Source organism: Anopheles moucheti, chromosome 2 (assembly GCF_943734755.1).
Source record: "Anopheles moucheti chromosome 2, idAnoMoucSN_F20_07, whole genome shotgun sequence".
NCBI lineage: Eukaryota > Metazoa > Arthropoda > Insecta > Diptera > Culicidae > Anopheles > Anopheles moucheti.
This window is the reverse complement of record NC_069140.1, coordinates 58210511-58230012: the sequence shown is the minus strand read 5'-3', so window position 1 is coordinate 58230012 and position 19502 is coordinate 58210511. Positions and strand designations below refer to the sequence as shown.

The 19502-nt window shown below is 42.9% G+C and overlaps 4 protein-coding genes and 1 pseudogene across 4 annotated transcripts; 3 read left to right on the top strand and 2 right to left on the bottom strand.

Annotated features, from left to right (window-relative positions):
* Window positions 1-1554: 1554 nt before the first annotated feature.
* On the bottom strand, window positions 1555-2771 carry LOC128305350 (trypsin-1-like). Its single transcript, XM_053042743.1, has 4 exons — window positions 2712-2771; window positions 2439-2646; window positions 1810-2366; window positions 1555-1740 (listed from the first exon to the last, which is right to left on the bottom strand). The coding sequence occupies exons 1-4, from the start codon at window positions 2769-2771 to the stop codon at window positions 1555-1557; spliced, it is 1011 nt and encodes a 336-aa protein (XP_052898703.1).
* Window positions 2772-3524: 753 nt separating this feature from the next.
* Window positions 3525-7495, top strand: LOC128310667 (trypsin-1-like). The gene is made up of 5 exons (XM_053047367.1): window positions 3525-3546; window positions 5413-5510; window positions 6419-6569; window positions 6653-7047; window positions 7116-7495. The coding sequence occupies exons 1-5, from the start codon at window positions 3525-3527 to the stop codon at window positions 7485-7487; spliced, it is 1038 nt and encodes a 345-aa protein (XP_052903327.1). The 3' UTR covers window positions 7488-7495.
* A 374-nt stretch (window positions 7496-7869) lies between these two features.
* LOC128298932 (proclotting enzyme-like) lies at window positions 7870-9482 on the top strand (annotated as a pseudogene).
* A 507-nt stretch (window positions 9483-9989) lies between these two features.
* On the top strand, window positions 9990-12345 carry LOC128310655 (polycystic kidney disease protein 1-like 3). The gene is made up of 5 exons (XM_053047356.1): window positions 9990-10058; window positions 10163-10203; window positions 10351-11384; window positions 11508-12091; window positions 12163-12345. Exons 1-5 carry the CDS (start codon window positions 9990-9992, stop codon window positions 12343-12345), a joined length of 1911 nt encoding a protein of 636 aa, XP_052903316.1.
* A 1057-nt stretch (window positions 12346-13402) lies between these two features.
* LOC128298925 (soluble guanylate cyclase 89Db-like) lies at window positions 13403-18332 on the bottom strand. Its single transcript, XM_053034740.1, has 7 exons — window positions 18195-18332; window positions 15815-15892; window positions 15261-15743; window positions 14937-15194; window positions 14607-14860; window positions 13729-14500; window positions 13403-13651 (listed from the first exon to the last, which is right to left on the bottom strand). The coding sequence occupies exons 1-7, from the start codon at window positions 18234-18236 to the stop codon at window positions 13589-13591; spliced, it is 1950 nt and encodes a 649-aa protein (XP_052890700.1). The 5' UTR covers window positions 18237-18332; the 3' UTR covers window positions 13403-13588.
* Window positions 18333-19502: the final 1170 nt, after the last annotated feature.

Genomic DNA, 19502 nt, shown 5'->3' with positions numbered 1-19502 from the left:
ACTAGAATATACACCTTGCAACACCAAACACTGCACGATCAGGAAGAGCACCGCACGAAACGCCATCTGCGCGACGAATTTGAACTTGAACTAAAAGTCCTCCCGTGTCCAAGTAGTCTTGCCAGTGCTGGCAAGTACCGTTGCCCAGTGTGGTGTCGTCTTCAACACTTTCTCTCCCATCTTACGATATCAGACTGTCGCCTACCTTGTCGCACTGCTGTCGTAGCTTTCTTCTCGTGCTGACGTGAGCTGTGTACTGTTTACTAAGCTTTGGTGCATTTGTACGTCTCTGATCTAACACAAATACTTCCAAACCTAGGGGAAAATTTGGTGACACCATTGATTTGGAACAGGTCTGTTTCGTCCTCACGAGACTTAAAAAAATATTCTTTTTCCAATCCATGAAGTCGCGCGCATGGAAATATGAACAGGTCGTTAATCGATCATGTGGTCACCTATCACGCTGTGAAATATATGCAAAAGTATATACCTGCTGATACTGAGCGGAAGAAAGAAGCGTACATATCAAGTGGTTTTCACTTCCACAAGAAAACACTGAAGAAAGTAAGAACTCGCTAGAGTGAAAGTCCCATTCGCGTACGTGTAATGTACACCTCATTAATATGCCCATTTGGTTTAGTCCAAGAAACACTGTTGCTATTTAAATATCTTGAATAATCTCCACTGATTTTAATACTTATCATTCAATTTATATTTCCGTCTTTACAATTATGTCATGATGAGATATTGGAAGAGATTTCTTGTGATGGAATGTTTATGAAGACATGTAAAAAGTTCAAAAATATTGTGCTTGATATACCTGAATATAAATACGTTTTTATTTGATCAAATTTGTGTATTTACATGACGGCTTTGTAATGATCCACAGGGTAGTGCGCATGTATCAAATAATAAACACATGTGCATGTTCTAAAATCGGATTCATCTAGAAAAATTTCAATTATCTTAAGGTTGAAGTCAGAACAACCCTTATTGGAGTACTCAGGCAATTCTAACATGCAATATCAGTTGATCCTCTATTCGAACTGGAACTATCTTCTCTCATCTGTATCTTTGCTGGAGTATCAATAACTTGTGGAATCGTGCTGATCTCACCCATTTGCACTCAACATAACCCGTTTTATGCAATTATTGTAGCACAATGTACATTAGTATTTTCCTCATAACAACGGGCCTACAGTGAATGCCTAGTAACAACCGCGTAGATCGTAATAACATTAATGAAAACTGCTCAAACCTTCATTACTTTTTTAAGTGTGTCTCATTTGCCATTTTCTCTATGTTCATTGTGCAAAGAATTTCCATTCACTACCTTCCACCCTCACCCGTGTTCTCCCGTGATGATTTACTGGGTGATTTAAAATATCCGAATAGCCATCATTTGAGTTCTTTTCTGACAACTTCATTTGCTCGTTCCACTAGTTCTCTTTCTATCTCATGCACGCAAATATCCATGGTGGAACACTGCCGACCGCAGCTGCACTTAGTAATTACGGTTCGTAACAATGGTCTTCCGTTGACAGCAAACTAGAATCACGCTTCGAAACGCTCACAGGTGCACGCATCTCGGGTATTAGACCTAATCCAGTTCAAGTAACGAGACACCCTCGTATAGACACCGGGATAGTTGGGCCGAGCGCATCCCTCGCCCCAAGACACTATGCCGACAAGCTCGCGGAAATTGCTGTCCCCAACATTCAGCGGCCCTCCACTGTCGCCCTGAAATATTGAAATTTTCAATTGTACATTCTCGTTCTTGCACTACCGTCAATATGTTAATTCTCGCACCTGGCATGCGTCACGTCCACCTTCAGTATATCCTGCGCAGAGCATATTGTCTGTAATGCGTGAAGCACGGTAACTGGTCTTTCGGCACTGCATGTTAGTGATGATGGGTACAATGGCCTTTTGCAAACCTTTCGATAAGCTACCGTTACCGAGCTTACCCCAACCGATCACAGTGCCATTTTGGCCGGCAAAGGTTCTTCCGAAGGCAGGAAGACAAATTGGTACGAAGTTCCCACCCGTATCCACCGGTTGCTGCAGTTTCACCAACGCAATGTCATTGTTAAACGTGTCCAAACTAAACCGTTCGTGGCCGTAAAGTTTGACGATGGTGCGAGTGACCATCTCCCCGTGTTCCACATCGTACAGCTTCGCCAGCAGCTGTTGGGGCGTAAAGCTCAGCACACAGTGTGCCGCTGTCACAATGTACCGATCGTTGATCAAAGATCCTCCGCAGTAGAACGCACCCCGGTACAACAGCATCACTATCCAGGGGTATTCTTTCACATCGGCTGCATCTCCTCCTACGATCCTCGAGCTCGTCTTGCCACGGCCGCATGCTGCAGAGCAGAGAAAGTTTTTCGGAAGGAAATAATCTCATGGCAACAGAGCTTAACCATTCACATACGTACAGCACACCGGACAGTCACGTGATGGAGGCTTCAGTGTCGAAGTGACCGGCGTATCCCCACCGAAGCTTGGCGGCCTGTAGTTCAGCACGGTGGACAGCCAGGCCAGCAGAGGGTTTTTTGCACGAAACCGGTTATCACTGGCGGTGCTTATCATAATCGGCGTCACATAGATGTCATAATTGATGCGGTTGTGTTCCTCATCCTCTCGCTTGTTGGAGACATAGGACAACGTCAGAGCAATTACCAACATGACAGGAGACAAAACAAACTTACGCCAAAAACCAAACACAACACACACAGTTCCGTCCATAGCACCACCTTCAGCAGCTTCATCTTCTCTCTCGGAACAGACGCGTCACAAAGCGACGACAGAGTTACCAAAGCTGGCCCGCACACAACACTGGTGATCGTCCAAAAATGAGCTCACCAGCAGCTCGACACTTCCGCATCCTCGCACAGCGCAACACTATCGCTCACTGGCTGCGTTTTTGACTGTGACCGTGCACATACTTCGCGTGGAATCGGTGCCTGATCTCCCGTCCCGTGCCTCACACAAACTATGCCGATGCTGCGGGGGAGGGACCGATTGACCGCAACGCTATTGTGAGATTATCGTGCGACGTGTTTGGGCAGACGCGAAACGGCATCATTCCAAAACCTCCCCGAAGTACTCGCCAGCTTCTCCCAATGCCACCCAGTACCCGGTTTGAGGGTGGATGAAGTGTAAAAATCACCTACGATAAATAAGCGGGAACATACGTGGTACAAACAAACAATAAAAAATGAAACTGACAAAAATAATTAAAGAAAGCACCTCACCTTTCCGCGTCATGTCCTCTTGCTGCTTCCAGCAGGCTCTTACACCGGTCACTTCTTGGCTGGATTCGTGCAACAATCACACTCCCGTCCTTCTGCTGTCACCTCACACACAGGTACTATTAAGCCCCACGGTGACGCGCCTTCGCACAAAACAGTGAACAATAGTATGGAGCAATGGTAGCAGCAAGTGAAAGCGTATCAGAATTGAAGAAACTGGCCCAGTCGTGCGGTGAAGGAAAGAGGTTTAGTTGTCACCCGGTGATACCCATGCATGTATTCGTAATCAGATGTATGTGCGAAAGTAAATGGAATATTGAATGAAATATCCTATAAGATACGGTTCCTTTCCGTTTTACTTGGTTTGAGTTACAGTCAACAGTGGAAGGAAGTGTCAACGTACAATCGTTCCATTTTTGATTAAAGGGCATGTGTAAAGTGTTGATAAGTTGCAAACATGTGCTTTGTTGAGTGCCATTTTTTTAAACTAAAATACAAGAATGTGTTTTTAAGATTAGTGTTTAGTTTAGTTAGTTTGTTTTGAAATATCCTTCCGATCACAAATCCTAATTTTATTTTCATTATAGTAATTGTAACATTAACAGCACAGAATGGCAAAAATCAGATCTCTGATCTGACTAGTTTTTTTACCTTTGAAATTATTATAGAGTATTCGAGTTAAAGTAAGAAAGTTGTTGCAAAGCGGAAGATGAATCGAGAGAAGTAGCTGTAGAATCTGTACTGCTTTCTGTATTCAATATTGTATTCAATATTTCAAGAACACATAAGAGGAATTAAACATAAGGAAGCTACTGTTTGTTAACGCTAGACATGGTTATATAGGTTTAATCCATTTCGTATGTTGCTAATGAGTAATATACACTGCGCACCGTGAGAGAACAGTTAACCTGTACAAATGGCACTAACTAATGTTGTTACATCTCGTTACTTCTCATTTGTGCTTATGTTGGTTTTATGATTATTGCTCTGCGTGGACAACCATTTGCAGGATGGTGACCGTTCTGGTCGGCTCTTAAACCTTAATCCGCGAAATGTTACAGGCAGAAAACGATAATTTATGCACAAACTAGCGGTACATTTCACCACCAGACAGAACCGGTTAAGTGGTCCAACCAATTCCGTCCGTCCGTCCGTCCGTGCTCCTGCCAACACTTAACTTCACTTCCAACCCTGACCATGAAGCATGCTACTCTTCATTCACCCAGTGCGTACGATCGTGCTGCTGATCACTAGGTTTCGTTAACAGTAACAACAGCGGTACTGGTCGAGGAAAGTAAAGACCTGATAAACATACACAAAAGGAGACGCGACGAAAATAAACAACAACAAAATAACAGTCTAGGAAAGAAGGACCTGTGAACGCTACTGCGGATGTGACAAGTTCAAGAGCACGACTTTGGGGTACGGACGACGAGCTTTCTTTGCCAAACATTGCACCTAGCCCCAGCACAACACCTCACCAGTATCCCACACCTCCACGGGTGGTGGACGGTTAACACCAACATTGCTGCGTCTGCCTAGAAGGGTACTTTCGAAATGGTCTGCAAGCTTAAACCGCTAAACGACCTGGAGTCCCCCCTGGAACCAGCTACCAACTGGAGCAAGTGGTCTGAAGACTGAATCATCAGCTGTGTGCCAGTGTGTGCCAGAAGGGCTCTCCTATCTCGCAGTCTCACGCTGTGGTCGTGTCAACAGGCGCCGAGATGTGGTCAGGTGTGGCGAGATTCACTCGACAACGTTTAGTTGTGTACGATCTTGCGTCGCGACTAGAGCGATCGCCACCGGTAGCCGGTTAAACAGTTCCGCCCGTTTCCAAACCTACAACAACACTACAATCGTGAAAAAATCCGGCGACTACCGAACAAAAAGTTCAAATCGTTCGGAAGAGCAAGTTTTACCCCAAACGAGCTAACTGTCAACTCGAACCAACCGGCCAAATACTCGGTGACGCTCAATTTATATGCAAAGTACATTCCCTGACAGTGAATTCCACAATTCAATCCAGTGAGAGTCGTACCCGCACTTAGGCAAACAGTGGTCAGAGTAACGTTTACCGCCAGCCAGGCAACAGGACTATCGTACGGCAGGCGAAAAGAAAGTTAAACCGTCGCTTCCAAAGCGATCTGCGCAAAACCAGTGCACACCTTTAATGCACTTCTTTGTAGTGTCATGCAGCTGTCAATCCTGCTAATGGTCGGTCTGTTCTTTCTCAGTGACCCCACTGCTGGTGGACGTGTAAGTTTCCTGAGCTCCCAGATTCCGTTCACCTCTGCTGTACCCACGCTCCCACTGCTGATGAAAGCGAATGATCGTCGCGGTTAACTCGTTTTCATGCTATCGGGGTTTATTTTCTGCATCCATTTGGCAGATAAAGAAAACATGAACAGTTTGTATGAGCCGTTGTGAGTGTGTGAAAAGATGAGTGCTTCACCAAAAGAACGTATCACGAGTTCAACAAACTTTTTAGCTACGCAACGAAAAGCTCATGCAAACCGGAACAGCGGGACCGAGAGCAATAGAATCGGAATCGTGAATCTGTTCCCAAACCCAACAACTGGTTTTCGAAACGAATGGAAAAATGGCCAAAAAAATGGAGGCCATGCTAAGATTATGCATGTTTCTCCCGTGCTTTTGGTGGAATCCAGAAAAAAGGAATCATAAAACATCTTACATGCTCCTTTCCTTTTCCAGTTGTATTTGTTTAAAAGTGTGTTTTTTTTCTGTTGGGAAATTATCATTTTGTGTTAATAATATTTTCTCTCAACCTTACATCTTTCTAAATTCTTATTATCGTGTTTCAAAAAAAAATGTTAGATAACATTCTTTATAATGTATTTACAAGGGATACTGTTTGATTTAACTAGCTTATTTTGCAAACCAGGAATACAATCCTGGCCTTTTTTTAACAACGATAATGTATTTTAAAATTATCATTGTTTGTCGCACTAACCCTATACTAGTATGAGGCATATCTCACGTTTTGAAAATGAATATAATACAAAGAAATAAAAGAATAGGCTTCAGGAACTTATTGCTATACTTGTGTTTGTTGCATACATAAGCTTTTTTTTTATTGATTAACATAATTCATGTGGAATATAAATTATATTGATATCTCGAATTTCTTTTCTAAATTCTTAAAGATCGCTGAAGAGAAACAGGCCATAGATTTTCCAGCTCAGGGACAGACGGAAAAAAATAATCCGTTCATCGAATGGTTGGCAGGACTGATAGGTACATCTACCACCCCACCTCCAGAGAATCTCACCCCACCAGATTCCTGCCCAACATGCAGTAAGTATCGATCGTTGCTGGGCCGGTCCAAATGCTATCATCCGAATATGCTCTCACGGTTCACATCTCGTTGTATCTCGCAGAATGCGGTAGAACTAATCGACTTACGCGGATTGTCGGTGGACAAGAAACTCAAGTCAACCAATACCCGTGGATGGCAATGTTACAGTATTCGGGTACATTCTACTGCGGTGGCTCACTGATCACCGATCGACACGTTCTGACGGCAGCACATTGCGTACACGGGTTCAACCGGAACAAAATCAGCGTTGTCCTGATGGAGCACGATCGCCTCTCGACGACCGAATCGATGACGATGATGTCCAAAGTATTGCGCGTGATCGAACACAATGGTTACAACTCAAACAACTACAACAGCGATATTGCAATCCTTCGGTTGGCCACCCCAATGAACATAGACGAAAAGCTTCGACCAGTGTGCTTACCAACGCCGAAGAAACCCTTCACTGGATACGATGTACATACGGACACTTTGGTGGACCCACATTGAACATATTTGCACTTACTTCTTATCTCATCTCGCAGGGTATCGTAACTGGATGGGGGGCAACATCGGAAAACGGAGCTATTTCCACTAACCTGCAGGAAGTGACGGTTCCAATTATGTCGAATGCTGACTGCCGGAAGACGGGTTACGGGCCCTCGCGCATTACGGACAATATGCTGTGTGCCGGATATGACGAAGGAAAGAAGGACTCCTGCCAAGGGGATAGCGGAGGTCCGTTGCACGTCATCAATCAGAACAGCACGGACAATGTGCACCAGATCGCAGGCATCGTGTCTTGGGGTGAGGGTTGTGCCAAACCCAATTACCCCGGCGTGTACACGAGGGTGAACCGGTTCGGGACGTGGATTCGTTCCAATACGGCTGATGGCTGTTACTGCAGTGAAGACTAAGCCACCATGGCAACAATTGTCTAATGTAACACTTGAAACACTGAAATAAATTTAAAAAGGAAAAACTCTGCTTGGTTCTTGGTAGAGATTATTTACCGGACAAATCGGTGCTATTCCAAGAGCTTCAATCTTTGCAGCTTTGACAGCTTGATGCAAATAACCTGTTTGTTTTCTTCTTGCGCACACACCACATACACATATTGTTCGTTGAACAACTGACAGAATGGTGCCATGCTTCGTACATCTTCTCTGCCATGCGGCATCAGCTTCTCTTCGGGGTTTTTTTTTATAATTCATTGCCGACATAAAAGCGCTCATAACAGCCCACGGGTCAACATTCTTAAGGCGTTTTTTGATAAATTCGGTTGACAAAGAGTTAGTTATGGCGTACTGTACTGCACTCTTCCTTATCTGTTCTACGATTTGCATTTGCGGACAAGAGGTATCCATGTTGCAGCATTCATTCATTTCTGTTTCTAAATTCTACAACCTTCCATATCTTCTTTTACATGCCACAGATAAGCGGTTCTGTTACATCAAAGCCCATCGCTGTCGGATCACCATTGAAATATCTAATTGCCACTTATCTGTCTATTCAGCAAAGTCTCGATGCGAAACACAATCGTGCTAGTAATGAGACAAAAATCAAGCCCACTTTATCCATTTTCCATGATTTTCTACAACAGCTACAGAATCGCACTTCAAATCTCTATAAACCCGTACCATCTGACACGCCTGTACATGATGAGCAGCATGCGTCGAACTCCGGACCCATCCAGCACGGCATTAGCAACTTTCTGCTGGTCCTATCAACCCTCACCAACCGCCCACTCAGTGACCAATCGGTTAGTAGCTCTGGTGGGATCGTTAGTGGTGGTATAACCGCTGTTCAGGAGACTTTTTCGAACATTGGGAGTTCTATTCAGAATGGCATCAGTTCCGTCTTCGGATCTAACCAACCGAATGAAGCTTCGGTCTCCACCGGTTGGAATCCCGTTCGCCCAATTCCAAGCACTTTTGCGTCAACATCATCATCGCAACCGTCGTTCTGTCCCACGAACTGTACCATGGGTAAGATACACGATACAACAAAACATGCACAACGATACAAATTTAATCCTTTCATTACGTAGTTTGTGGTGTGCCACAGCAAACTGCATCCCAACGTGTTGTTGGTGGAACAGATGTTACACCGCACAGTAAATACCCTTGGATAGCTTTGTTGCAATACTATGGTCAAAACGTTGGCACTGGAACACTGATCAATGATCGTGTCGTGCTTACCTCGGGTACGATCATATCCAATATGATTATTTTCAAGTATATCAAGGTTCTGTTCGGAGTGTTCGATCCGAAATCCGCCACCGACAATGCGACTGCAAAAGTGTTCTCCGTCACCAGGACCAAGCTTCATCCACAGTACACTGCAAGCAATCCGCTGAACTCCAATATTGGACTGCTGCAGTTGGCGTTCCCTGTCACAATCACCGACAGCTTCATGCCCATCTGCTTGCCCACCTCAGTGGACACATTTTCCGGTGCCGAAGCAGTTCTGGCCGGTTGGGGAGCGCGCGAGCTTGGCGGAGAATCGTGGCAAAGCTTGCAATCAGTAGCGATTCCATTATACTCGGTTGAAGAATGTCGCCTTGCCTATCCCAATTCGACGGAGAACAACATTTGCGGTGGCATATTTGGTCCCGCATCCAAGGAACAGCATAAAACTTCCTGCGACGTAAGAAAGCGCACGCTCAAATGATCAAAAAACGCAATATAAATTTAACGGATTTCTGTTTCCGTTTCGCCCAGGGAGATGAAGGAGCCGGTCTTATGTATCCCTGGAGAAATGATCCATCATTCATGACGCTCGTCGGTATAACGCTTCAAATTCCCGGTGTTGGCTGTGGAAGAACGAATCAACCAGCTATATTCACCAAGCTGCACGCATTCATTCCCTGGATGCGCAGCCAATCCTCAGGATGTTATTGCAAATCTTAAAGGAAACATCGAAATAAAAGTCTTCTTAATGCAGCACCAATTTTAAAAGCAACTTTTCCCTTTTCTTTTTATTACTCCAAAACAAACTTGTTCTTGGTACTGGTGTTTGCTAGCTGGCGTACGAATTGCCTCTACTGCAATGGAAGCTCATTTCGAAAATGTGCATCAAAAGCCAATGACCTCTTCTGAACCGAAAACGTAAACCTGTTCTACAAGAATTTTGTGCAACGGCATAACTGTACCGCCTGCCGTTTTCTGCCGATTCCACCGATAACGATCGTTTCATGAAGTTTTTTTTGTGTTTTGCTTTCACCATCGAAAATCAAAAGTACTCGTAAAATAAAATCAGCTCTGTGGTGCACACAAAAATAAAAACAACTAAAAAGAACCAGGACTCACTCTCCGGTGTATCTCCGCGAGAACAAAACGTTTGAATTGGGCATAGCGCAGCTCAGTCCGTCGGTAACACTCGCACAGGACAGAAGTGGAAATTGTTTGGCAGAAACGATGCAACTGTTTTCGGTGCAGATTTGGCTCTTCAGTGGTTTAGTGATATCCTACGCGCACCCTGGGAAAGTAAGCTGTGAATGAAATTCTGACCATCTCTATTGGGCGCCTGCCTTTTGTGCTTTCTGTAGATGTTTGTTTTGTTAATTGTATGTATCTCTCCATATTTGCAGCACCATGAAGAAGCAACAGTAACGAGTAAAGGATCGCCGGATGCACAAGGCCCTTCTTCCGACAATGGTGACCATGGGTTCGTAGAGAAATCTTCCAATGTGCGCCCAACAGTTCAATCGTTCGTGAAACCCTTCACAGTCGGCAATAGTCTGCCAAATCAAACTACGAACAACGTCCCACCTGATTCGAAATGGCCCGTTCCACAGAATGCCGCCCAGATCGGTGCGTTCCTCAGCCAGGCAGTGAAAAACACCACAAAGCCTTCACCTTCCGCCGAGCAAGGAGCTGTACTTCCTCCTTCAAGCGATATGCAAGTGCTTCACGCTCCTGCGTATAAACCAGGTCTGCCGAGTGTGATCCAAAATTTGTTTAGTAGCGTGCCGGGATCGAATCACAGCGCCAGCAACTTTTTCGCCATACCATCCAGCACTACTGCCGAGCCTACGCCGCAAACGAATAACACTGCCATGAACGATCCTTTGCCCAACCCAGTGCCCGGAATTGTCACCACCGTGAGCAACGCCACCAATTCAGCACAGGAAATCACCAGTTCGTGGGGTACCAACGTGCAAAATGGTATCTTTGGATCGGCTAGTTGGCTGGGCAACCGGCCCAGCAACGATCAGCCTGCATCCGGGTCGACTGACAGCCCGGGTTCATCGAATCCGATCCAAGGCATCATCAATGCGTCCCAAGCGTCATGGAACAATGCAACCGGGGCGGCACAAAATCTTGCCGGCCAATTCGGCCCCAACGTTCAAAATGGACTATCGAATATTTTCGGTTTCAATATAAACCGCCCCAGTAACGATGAACCAGTAATGCAATCGTCAGAAACTAACTCCACTGCAGTTAATGAGACTACATCATCCACTGAGTCTAATGGGCCAACCACAATAGCTGCTACTACGTCTACCACTAGTCCTCCCACAACTTCTGTAACCACATCCACTTCCGGGTCCTTCTTACCACTAGTGAGTTTTGTCAACAATTCGCAATCGCTGGTCAATAGTTCCATTTTGCTACAAACCGTCACTAGCCAGCTGACCGGTAGTTTGCCCAACGGGCTGGGGAATTTCGTCCTTCGACCTAGCAAACCGAACAAACCTACAAAGGTGTCAGACGTACAGGAGTTTTCTAAACTCGACGATGATAATCGGGCAACCGCAACATTGAAAGCTGTTCCTCCCCCATCCCCTCCGACGTGTTCGACGTGCTTTAGTAAGTAGTTAGTAGTAGCCCTAAATTCCCAACCTCCGCTCCCCCTCCCTCTCCCTCTTCTCCTGCATGCAACAAAATGTGCATTTTCATCGTCTGCATTATAAAGCGTTTGATGTTGCTTAGGCTCGTGTTTCTACAGACCTTTTCAACGAATCGTTGGTGCAACCGACGTATCGTCCGACAGCAAATACCCGTTTATCGTTTTGATAACATACCTGGACAGTCCGTCCGGTCACGGAGCACTAATCAACGACCGTGCAATTATCACCACCGCCACCATTATCGCCAGCATGCCCTTACAAACGGAAATACGGGCATTGCTTGGCGTGTACGATCGGTCCCAAAATACATCAATGTCGTCGGAAGAAATAGGCACTATCTACACCCATCCCGATTTTAAAAGCAGAAACCAATTTGCTAACAATATTGGACTGCTGATACTAAAAAACCCGCTAACGAGCTTCACACCAATCTGCCTACCAACTGCCGTGTCAAAATCTCCTCCCGTCTCAAAGGCTACCGTAATTGGCTGGGGTGCCAATCATGCCGGAGGAGGCTTAGTTGATGTTTTGCAGGAATACGAGCTGCAAATGTTTTCTCCTGTCGTCTGCTACATGGCCACCACCAGTTTGACCTCCAGAGCAACTGCGAATAATCTGTGTGGGGGTTCTACAAAGTTTATATCAAAGGATGGAGCCGCATGCACAGTAAGTGAGATTAGAATTACTGTAATACTAGAATGAATGAATGTTTCATTTAATGAATAACTATTTTACAGGGGGATAGCGGTGATCCTTTAGTAGTGATGAATGGCACATCTTGGGAATTGATCGGAATTTCGCTTGAGATCCCTGAGTTTGAATGCGGTAAAAATCGTTTTCCAGCAATGTTTACTGCCATTATACCGTACTTGGATTGGATCACTACTTATGGAGTTGGCTGTGAGTGTTATGATGGTTAATTTTGTTGAATGGTCTCTAATACATCCTCCAAACACGCGTTATTCGATCCGACAACACATCGATTGAGCTTTGCAACGGAGCTTTTGAACAACAAGCGCTAATTTTTTCTATAATTTCCATTAACTATTAATAAAAGAGCCTCTTGGGTTGGTGAAAACGGACAGGTACTATATCTTAATGTCTTAATGTTATAACATTACATTAATATAACATATTATAAGATGTATGATAGTATATCACAGAATGAATTTTCAGATTAAATTGTCCTTTGGCAGACAGGCGCATGCATTCACATGCAATCCAGGCGCGCAGCGAAAATATTCAATGCACATTTTTACATGACAATAACGTAATAATAATAATATCATCTGCGAAGGAGCAGCCAAGAGCGTTTCGGATATTGTTCATGTTGTTGGTGGCTAGCTAGAGTAATCGAGAATTATTTCAAATGTAAAATAGATCATATTCTAGAAAGAAAAAAACTTATCCTGATGAGTTATCGAAGGAGAAAGGCATAATTCCTGTTTTCCCATCGATTGCATCCAAATTTTACAACTGTTAATTATTGGCATCTTCGGATTATATCCCCGCAAGCAATTGCTTTTGTACTACAGCAATTGCAATTGTCATTCACTAGTAAAACCAGTGTGACCAATTGCTTTTACTATTACTACTTGCCTAGGTTACTACTTGCTAGGGTATCTTTCTGCTGCCTGAAGATCCAACAATGATGAGGGTGAAAAACATGTGACAGGCTTGCAGAAGACCAACTGCCCTAATTTCAAACAAAAACAATTTCAAATAAACCCAAAAAAGCACCACTACAACGTTCCCAACTCAAACAAAATAAACCCTCCTGCCCAAAAAGGATTTTATTTCGAAAAGCACACGTGAACAACTGCGTACATTAGCTGTAAATAACGGCTGCATGGACTGGCTGCGTACTCTGGCTGCGTCCGTGTGTATCACACTCAAATACCGGGCACTTCAACAAAATTGTTGAAATCTAAATTAATTTACCTCACATTCATTCATTTATTATGAAATATCCATTTTGTGAAACATTCTGTTTTATTTTTTCTGTGACAGGTGCAAATTGTCTGATTATTGATCATTTTCACCGTGCAGTTACATACAACAGCAAAATAGACGCTTCGGTGTCAAGTACTCAACAATTTATGTTGGTAAATCCTCTTTATATTTTCACAACTAAAGGCACTACCTGGTCGACTGTGAGTGCCACTATTTCGATTTCTTTTTGGGCGCTGGTCCCTGTAGCCAATATGTTTCCATGTCTCCTTTGCCCTAGTTAAAACAAAATTCGATTAAATTCACATTTTTTAGCATTTTAGCCTACGGTATGTCATTATTAGTCAGCTTACCTTTACGGCTACCTTGCCACGGTACGACAACGCATATCCTAGCTTTTTAAGCTTTTGAGCAGTGTATCCTGACACCTGGATGCAATCCGTCTCGCTACTGCTCTCCATGCGTGAAGCCGTATTCACTGTATCACCGAACAGACAATATCTCGGTACCTTTAATCCCACGATGCCAGCGACTATAGGTCCTGAATGAAACCCAATTTTGACTCCTACGCCAGGTAAATTCAGTTGCCGTATGCTTTGCAACATATCCAACGCCAGATCGGCCATGTGCTGCGCATGAAATGGGTTTATATCTGGGGCTCCACTAACGGCCATGTAGACCTTCCCGACGGTTTCCACTTTATAGGCCATCGGGGAATGGATTAATTCATCGAACGCACTGAAAGCGGCATTCAGTGTGTTTACCGTGGTCATGGCGTACTTGATCGAATCATCACCGGTGATCGTTTCCTGCACCTCAGCGAACAGTACCGTCACTTCTTCAAAGCTCTGGCACGTCTCGTGAGGATTCTGACCTTCGCGCAATCGTTCCGCAATTGAGCGTGGAATCATGGAGTACAACAGCTCATCGCCTTGCCGTTTCCAGGAATCGGCGAGGGCAAGCGATGTTTCCAACTCCTCCGCTCGCTGCTCCTCACGTTCGCACATCAGATCGAGTCGAGAGTAGTGCGAAAACCCGGAAAACACCATCTCGCGACTTAGACCATGGGGATTGAGATCATTCAGGTAAAGGCCCATTTCACGCAGCTCCTCCAGGTTGTTAATTCTGCCAATTGCAGTGTTGAGAACGACGTTCATTTGTTCAGAAAAGAAAGATGTTCAAATGAATGTGTTAATACCTCAAGTTTCCCTCGATCACACCACACACTTACAGAGGACTGCACAGAAACACGAGCGAGTTGATGTCTTTTATATAGCGCATTTCCCCCTTCAACAAAATGCTTCGCAATCCTTGAGATCCTCGACGGGGAATGGAGGTCATTATTTTTGCCGTATCTTCAGTGGAGGAGCTCGTATCCACTTGCGATACTGTCGTTTCCGATTGTTTGGCCACATCCTTCGATCCTTTCGCTGATGATCCCTTGAGCAATTGTATCTCAAACAGAACGGTCTGCAGTCGTTTTATCTACGAAACCAGACAACAAACAGAGATTAAATCGTTCATTTGTCATCGTGTCTTTTGTCGACGATGGGATACATACATTTTCCCAGGTAAACGTAATACCGCTCGGTCGGCGAAGTTTGAAGTGCTCTGTTACTTTCGCCCCAATCAATTCCGTGGGCGATCGTTTCCCATTGTTCAGCATCCACGATTCGATCATTTTCTCACCCACGGCAGTTATTTTCATTTCCTCGTTCAGTATCAGAGCGAAGGGAAACAGATTTAGCAACAACTTGCTATTTACCGGCGTCAGTTGCAGCTGTGATGGATGTGCTTTGATGTGAACGCGGCGTTGCATCTGGCGTACAAAACGTTATATTTAATATTTATCCCTTCTCTCATGCAAACCATGCTTAACACGTACATATTCACGATTATCAAAGTCCAAGCGGTACTTCACTATGACCGTCTTAAGACCACCTTGTATTGAAATTGGTCCCGATGTTCCACCTGGCGTATCATTCTGGCTTTCCAGCACCTTGATGCTTACATCCATCCCATAGAGCTGCTTGGCAATCTCCAACAGCTGCCCCCGAAGGTACTTGGAAAATCCTGTTCGCGTGCTTCTGTATACGAGTACAGCTCCATTTTCATCTACCTCAGTCAACTGCATCGAAGGACTTTTCATCTTCCGGTATGTGAAGCGCATCTGCAAGTGGATGTTGTCGACCGAATGTAGAAAATCACAGAAATACCGCCCTGTTGCCTTGATCAGCTCATCGTAGCCAAAGTTACTGAAGAATCTGACAAAACACCGGCCGAAAAATATCATAAACTCGTCGATTGGTTTCCCGGTGATGGCCGACAGGGCTGCCGCAAGGTCCGGTATCAGGTTATCGGGGTAGAGCTAAGGGCGAAAGCAGCATAAGAATCGATTTGACATTCAAATAATTTGCTAACACTGCAACGCTACCATACCTGATGTGTGTTAAACACGGTGTTTTTACATCCCGTAGTGAGCAATGCCTGGCGCCAAACAAATTCCCCATACTCCAGCTGTTAAAAATCAAATTTTGATATTAACAAATTATTAGTAAAAAAAACTTCAATTCAATCTACACTGCTCTTCAACAGATTATTGAAAATGAAAAACAACTCAAAGACACAAATACAACGTGATTTGAATTCTCGATCGGTATTTTCTGTATAAAATCGCTATGGAATGTTCTGGAATATTAATTAACTAACTGCACCATTGTCGATTGTTGTTGCACGGTTGTTGCAAAATTTGAAAACAAAAGACAATAAGCTTCCGACTTTTATTTCCTACCTACAATACACCAAATGGCCCCATGAAACCAATATCCAAAATCGATTGTACAAGCAAATAAGTGCATTCGTGATAACCTACCCTCCTCGTATTGATAAAAACATCAACGTACAAAACCTTGTTCATAAATCGATAACATAAATGCTGTAGTCTTCAAGCAGAAGCCAGTTCAACATAAGTATCTACCCTAACCTGAATAGATAAACTGTACCGATGGTCTTCCGGATATAATAAACTTTGCACCATTGTAGAGCGACAGTATCAATTAACAATTATCAACTACTGCTTTTGTCAGGTCACCTTTGCCTCAGTCAAGAATCACCATCCTAAACTTGCTTAGTAAGTCAATATTCTTTTGACACGGAAAGCAACGATGATGAAGAACGATGACAATGAAGATGATTTTATTTGTAGAAGTCGACTTTAATGGTAGCTTGATACCATCAAACCACTTCTTTGTGGTAGCTCTTCTATTCGACTTTAATCATAAGTAATACTTAATACCTTTTGTGTATATGAAAAATACAATACAATTTTTTTACAAAAAAAATACAATTTTTGTAAAAAAATACATGAACGATGGACATAAATTGGACATATAGTAAGAGTTTAAATAGAAAATGGATAACAAATTTAAGCGCAATTTAAATTATTTACAATGATAATAATTTATCTAACTTTCAAAATGTCGCTGGCGACTTTCCGTAACCAATTAGGGTATTTTTAACCGATGCTGGTATTGAAAGGAGAAGTAAATTAGATTTTATCACCAGAAATTTCTTCCATTTTTTAATAAACAGACTTTACTTATGTTGCGTTTTCAAAACCATGCAGAGATGTCCTTTGTGAATATTAAATAAAAATAAATGTAGTCCCCCTTTATACGAATTAGTTGATTGAGTGTACAAAAAATCAATAACAAGGCCTTTACGAAATTTCTGAATAGATATGTTCTAATAAAAATAGTAATATGTTTAAAAATAAAATTTAGAAGTAATATGTGCAAAACTGTGCGAGGATTATATTTCTATTACAGGTGGCGAATCAAACGAAGGCGGATTAGCAGGCCTCTGAGGCCCCCGTTTTCTAGCAAATCCCGAAGAATAGTTATTGTGTAAAAATGTTTTTACCTTCCATGTATTGAACGCCCCAAGTGAAAAAGGGACTTATAAAATGGATGACGCTTCTAACCCACCTCCATACACGTGTTCCGGAGGGCATCTCGAGAGGTGTCCCTTAAAAAAATCTACCACAACATTGTCTTCTGACGTAAAAGTTCAGTCTCAAACCTCCCCTACCCGCAACTTACCAAAATAAAGAATTAGTTCATAACCACCACCCCTCTGGTATTTGTTCAAAACATCGAAAGATTATAGCATTGTCAAATTTATCAATTTAGATTAGCTGCGACACTAACATCCCAAGACCAACGATACTTCAGCTTGTAACTGAGAACCTGAACCTTCCCTGAGCTTGTAAGCCGAGATTTGCATCTATTGAGATAACTTCTAAATTGAAGTTAAAAAATGTCACATACATCAGCTTATACTGTCGTATCAATTTCATTAAGTTTCTTGGTGCTCATTGCAAAATTATCAATGAGATAAAGAAAGAAATTGTCTGGATAAGAAAACGCATTAACTTAAAGGTGGGAGATAAAACGTCAACAAGTTTTTCAAATGTCTACCAGTCCCAAGAGATGCAAAAAATATTGTTTCACACGTTTATACTCAGCGAAGCACAAACAAAACAACATAAAATTTGCACCAGATGACAGCGAAGGATCTAAGACAGCAAATATAACGCAAATTACCTACATTTTTTACGATCCTACAACACAACACAAAAGGGCTTTCTCTAATGTATGGTTCTCACTTCAGAGCGCTCCGTCACCTCCGCAACAATCCGTCTTTAATGGGTCATGCATTTTTGCTCCCATTATTAAATATGAAACATCCCGAGTTCCAAAGCAGAGCAAACGCAAACGAGAGTTCATAACAACATAAAAAGAAAATTTGCTTTACATACCTGTACAAAATGTTGCACGCTTTCCAGTAGCATTCCGTACATGGCTATTTTTTAGATTTTTAACGCTCGCACCTCAGTGAAAATCTGTATAGAGTGGGGTTTCCGTATCCTCCCTTAACGCGGAAAATTTTTCTAAAGACTGGTGCTTAACTAGAGGTGTGTTTGCGTGTGTATGTTTGTTGATTTAAGAGAAAGAAAAACATTATTTTTCTGGCCGCAGCACAATTTGTGTTACGATTACAGTCATTTCCCGAGTTACGCGACGTTGACAGTCCGTTAAAAATTATGGAATGTGGAATTAAAATTTATAATTTGAATAATTTCTCACACTTTCAAAAAAGCATATTCAATTTAATTTTTTTTTTAATTTCTTTTGGTAAAATTTTACTCTCATCGTCGAAACATTTGTAAAAATATCAGTTATGTATGTTGTAAGTAAGGTGAAAAGAATTATTCGATCCATGAATACTAATTTTAAACGATATTATAAAGGCAATTCGACTTACGAAAAAAAATTCAGTCACTTGAATTTTGTTTGCCGCGCATTATTCGCGTAAGTCGGGAAATGACTGTACGTAGTTTCTTTGATATCCATGTAGTATCACACTTGCTTCAACCCGTGCCATTTTACCGTAAAGTTAATGACATGAAATACACTGCGATACAAATGTTAAATTTACCATGTAATGTAAAACAATAATGAATTCTATCGGCTTGCAAAGTTCTATCAAAACATCACAATTTCACTCAAAACAGCGTCCACATCTTCATGTTCTAGGTCAATGTTACGTAGCCAACATTTTCACAACCAGATCACACCACTTCAGACGGTTATTTTTATCTTTCTGTTTACTCACTGCCATTCAAAACAGCGGACGAGGAAACCGACGGACAGTTTTGCTAGTGTTTGCATTTAGCCTTATGGACGGGCCGCATTCTTCAGGGCCTTTCTTTCGAGCGCCGGTTCTAAACAGCGTTCAACTCGCTGGGTGGCACCCAAATTAGCATAAATTTTACCCACAAATGGAACACATCTTTGGACCGATCTTTTGTTACATGCATACCTCGCTGCGTCTCAATGCACCAATGAACCGAAACGGTGTTTAAAGATGATATCTGATAATGGAAATGTTTCCGCGTTTGGTGCGAATTTCCCACATGTCTGCACTTTACAGAAGTGAGGACAAGATTTTACCTTGTTGATGGTGCTAATACTCTTGGTGGCGATAGAATTTGCCTTGCCTTGTGGTGCAATCGTTTCTGATGTTTTCAACACACATTTTCATTCCTCGGTTTTGTTCAACGGAA

Coding starts and splice junctions, on each gene's coding strand:
- LOC128305350 (XM_053042743.1), bottom strand. CDS start 2,771: ATGAAGCTGCTGAAGGTGGTGCTATGGACGGAACTGTGTGTGTTGTGT. Junction 2,367..2,438: donor ACGTGACTGTCCGGTGTGCT/GTACGTATGTGA, acceptor TCTGCTCTGCAG/CATGCGGCCGTGGCAAGACG. Junction 1,741..1,809: donor GTGGACGTGACGCATGCCAG/GTGCGAGAATTA, acceptor TCAATATTTCAG/GGCGACAGTGGAGGGCCGCT.
- LOC128310667 (XM_053047367.1), top strand. CDS start 3,525: ATGCATGTATTCGTAATCAGAT. Junction 3,547..5,412: donor GCATGTATTCGTAATCAGAT/GTATGTGCGAAA, acceptor GCGCAAAACCAG/TGCACACCTTTAATGCACTT. Junction 6,570..6,652: donor AGATTCCTGCCCAACATGCA/GTAAGTATCGAT, acceptor TGTATCTCGCAG/AATGCGGTAGAACTAATCGA.
- LOC128310655 (XM_053047356.1), top strand. CDS start 9,990: ATGCAACTGTTTTCGGTGCAGATTTGGCTCTTCAGTGGTTTAGTGATA. Junction 10,204..10,350: donor ACGAGTAAAGGATCGCCGGA/TGCACAAGGCCC, acceptor CCCACCTGATTC/GAAATGGCCCGTTCCACAGA. Junction 12,092..12,162: donor AGGATGGAGCCGCATGCACA/GTAAGTGAGATT, acceptor ACTATTTTACAG/GGGGATAGCGGTGATCCTTT.
- LOC128298925 (XM_053034740.1), bottom strand. CDS start 18,236: ATGTACGGAATGCTACTGGAAAGCGTGCAACATTTTGTACAG. Junction 15,744..15,814: donor CCGTGTTTAACACACATCAG/GTATGGTAGCGT, acceptor TTTCGCCCTTAG/CTCTACCCCGATAACCTGAT. Junction 14,861..14,936: donor TTACGTTTACCTGGGAAAAT/GTATGTATCCCA, acceptor CTGGTTTCGTAG/ATAAAACGACTGCAGACCGT.